A 3,009-nucleotide genomic window follows, 5' to 3' on the forward strand; every position below is an offset into this window, starting at 1 on the left:
GATTAAGATGCTCTCATGATATAATGTAAAATGAAATATAATTGTTTGGTAATTGTGTACAATGAAATTAGGGCTCTTAATGGTTAAGGGAGATACAAGATACAAAATCATTAAGAGAGTTTTAGAACCATTAAAAGACAGACTTTTTTTTGCCAAATAAAATTCACCTTTTAACGATTCGGAGATTGCCTCTTAATTGAACTATTAAAAGATTGTCTCTTAATAAAACTATTAAGAGGTAAAAAAACAACCTCGTACATTTTAACAAATATAAAAGAACTCGCGAACAATTCCGTATGTCATTTTCGTTTTCTTGTATTCAGACATTGTAAAGAACTCGCGAACAATTCCGTATGTCATTTTCGTTTTCTTGTATTCAGACATTGTATGCCGGCTGAACTTCTTAGGATGAATGTCCCCTAAATTGTGTTACATTTATTGTTCTTGCTTTCTGACCTTTTCTGCATCGCCACCGATCTCCGGACCCACCTGACGATATTGTCGTCACCACCCACAACCACTTCATATCCTCCGATCGATCATCTCACAAATTCATCAACTTTTTGCCAAATTCTCCATTCAAGATCATCATCAAAATGTACCCAACATTCAATGCCAACGAAACCCAAATCCAAGAATTTAACCCTTTTGAAGAGTATGGAGGGATGGAGGAGCGCCACCAGTTTCCGCCGCACGAATTGGAGAATATGGCCGCCGGTGAAGAACTCCCACCGTTGGAAGACGTAAGCCACACCATGAGTAATTTTCGCAATCGGTTGGGCGTTCGGCCGTTTTCGATCCAGGTTCAAGATCTGGAAGCAAACCATGATCACAGACCATACTCCGTACCAGAATTCAATGAATCAATCAAGGAAATTTCAAGTTCAAATTCAAATTCATATTCAAAGCCTAAGTCAGCATACTCGGAGCTGAATCCTCCGGCGGCATTGGAGCTCCTCAGCGGTTACCGGAACAGGTTTAAGCATTTAGAACATCAGTCTTCTATTAACGAAAAAACACCGGATTGTGCTAGAAAAGAACTATCGACGGTGGAAATCATCGAACTAGCGGCGGAAAAGTTCATCAAGTTTTCAACACAACGGGTTAATGGCTACACCATGTTCACCCACCCGTACGGATCGTCGGCGTTTACGAGCCTAACCATTGACAATACCAGAGAAGTGGAGCTGATTTTCCAGCTTCTGACGGCAGCTGAGAAAGTTGGTCGGAGACAGTTTGATACGGCCAGCAAATTCCTAGCACGGTGCGGTTGGGTGACGTCCGACGACGGCAGTCCGGTGGAACGGCTGGCCTATTATTTATGTGAAGCACTACAGAAAAGAATTGAAAAAGAAACCGGAATCGCCGTTCCGATGAAACTCAAAAAACTGGTAAGCGTTCACCCTCGTTTATCGTTAAAATTGATTGTCGGTAAGCGTCTTTTATCCTGTAAGTGTTTACTAGATAAATGTCTTTTACCTACACCCGAAACAGGGTCAAAAGACCAAAAATCATGTATCAACGGGATCGAGTCCGGAATTCTTAGCAATGGGAACGAATCCGACATTCTTGGCGTGTCACCAGGCTCTTCCGTTCAATCAAGTGTTGCAATTCACAGGCATACAAGCTATTATCGATCAAATTGGTACATCGAGCAAGGTCCATTTGATTGACATGCATATTAGGAGCGGCGTACAATGGACAGCGATGATGCAAGCACTGGCAGAACGGGGATCGCAAATCGAGCTTATGAAAATAACCGCCTTCGCAACAACCTCAGATGTCCAACAAGTAGGGGAAACCGGGAAAAGATTGGAGGCGTTTGCCAAGACATTTAATTTGTCGTTCTTGTTTAAAATACTGGTGTTATCGGACATCACCGAGGTGGGAAAAGAACAGTTTGAGGTTCAGGATGGCGAAGCCATCGCGGTGTATTGTCAAACGATACTAAGAACGATGATCACGAGACCTCAGAGCTTGGAGAATTTGATGAGAACAATTAGAAGGATCAACCCTTTGATCGTTGTGGTTGCAGAGGTTGAAGCGAACCATAATTCGACCTCTTTTGTGAATCGCTTTACCGAGACATTGTTCTTCTATGGTGCTCTTTTCGATTGCTTGGAAGCATGTATGAGCCGAGATAACGCTCATCGAGCCATGGTGGAAGGTGTTCATCTTGCTGAGGGAATGCATAACATGGTGGCAGATGAAGGGGGCGAGCGGATTAGCAGAAGCGTAAACATGAATACATGGAGGTCGTTTTTTGCTCGGTTTGGGATGATCGAGATCGATTTAAGTGATTCGTGTATGTATCAAGCTAACCTCGTGTTGCAACAGTTTTCGTGTGCGAGTTCTTGCACGCTTGAGAACAACGGCAAGTGTTTGATCGTTGGGTGGAAAGGAACTCCATTGCATTCGCTTTCGACATGGAAGTTCATTCAAGAATAACGAACTCAAAAACCTGTTTGTCGATTCAAAATAGGTGACGGTTCTAGTTCAAATATTACTAGATTTAACACGATAAAATACCCAATTTCCTAGCCGAAGCTGTTAGAGAAATTCATCTGTATTTCCCGAATATATGTAGTTTGGAGTTTAAAACTCTGTGTTTTATCATGAATTGTGTTAAAGTACGATCAATGACTTTAACACAATTCATGTAAAGTTGTAAATATAACCCATCAAAATTGGGTCATAAAGTGGAGATATTGTGACATTTGGGCCTTGGTACACAAGTTATCTGGGCCTGGGTTGACTAGTTATAACTTATATGTAGAAAACAATTATGAAAAAGATGTGTCAATGAAAAATGGATTTGGGGGGTCGTTTTCCAAATGCTTATCCAGATAAGTGCTTACCAAGTAGCATTATTTTACCGGAATGAATATGGTAAGGACCAAGAATTTTATCCGGTAAGAGCAGGATAAGGACCTAGAGTCTTACCCGGTAAGTGAGAACGACGACTCTTACCACGATAAGCGCTTACCGGGTAAATTGTTGCATACGATG

The 3,009-nt window shown here is 41.6% G+C and overlaps 1 protein-coding gene across 1 annotated transcript; it reads left to right on the top strand.

The window, feature by feature from the left end:
* The first annotated feature begins 665 nt into the window (after window positions 1-665).
* LOC112516309 (DELLA protein RGL1-like) lies at window positions 666-2,448 on the top strand. Its single transcript, XM_025123324.1, has 2 exons — window positions 666-1,391; window positions 1,495-2,448. Exons 1-2 carry the CDS (start codon window positions 666-668, stop codon window positions 2,446-2,448), a joined length of 1,680 nt encoding a protein of 559 aa, XP_024979092.1.
* The last annotated feature ends 561 nt before the right edge of the window (window positions 2,449-3,009 follow it).

This window comes from Cynara cardunculus, assembly GCF_001531365.2.
Source record: "Cynara cardunculus var. scolymus isolate 2C chromosome LG 8, CcrdV1, whole genome shotgun sequence".
Classification (NCBI taxonomy): domain Eukaryota; kingdom Viridiplantae; phylum Streptophyta; class Magnoliopsida; order Asterales; family Asteraceae; genus Cynara; species Cynara cardunculus.

What these genes read in the sequence shown, in the direction of transcription:
- LOC112516309 (XM_025123324.1), top strand. Translation starts at nt 666, where the DNA reads ATGGAGGAGCGCCACCAGTTTCCGCCGCACGAATTGGAGAATATGGCC. An exon ending in CGATGAAACTCAAAAAACTG is followed by an intron (nt 1,392 to 1,494) that starts GTAAGCGTTCAC and finishes CACCCGAAACAG; the next exon opens with GGTCAAAAGACCAAAAATCA.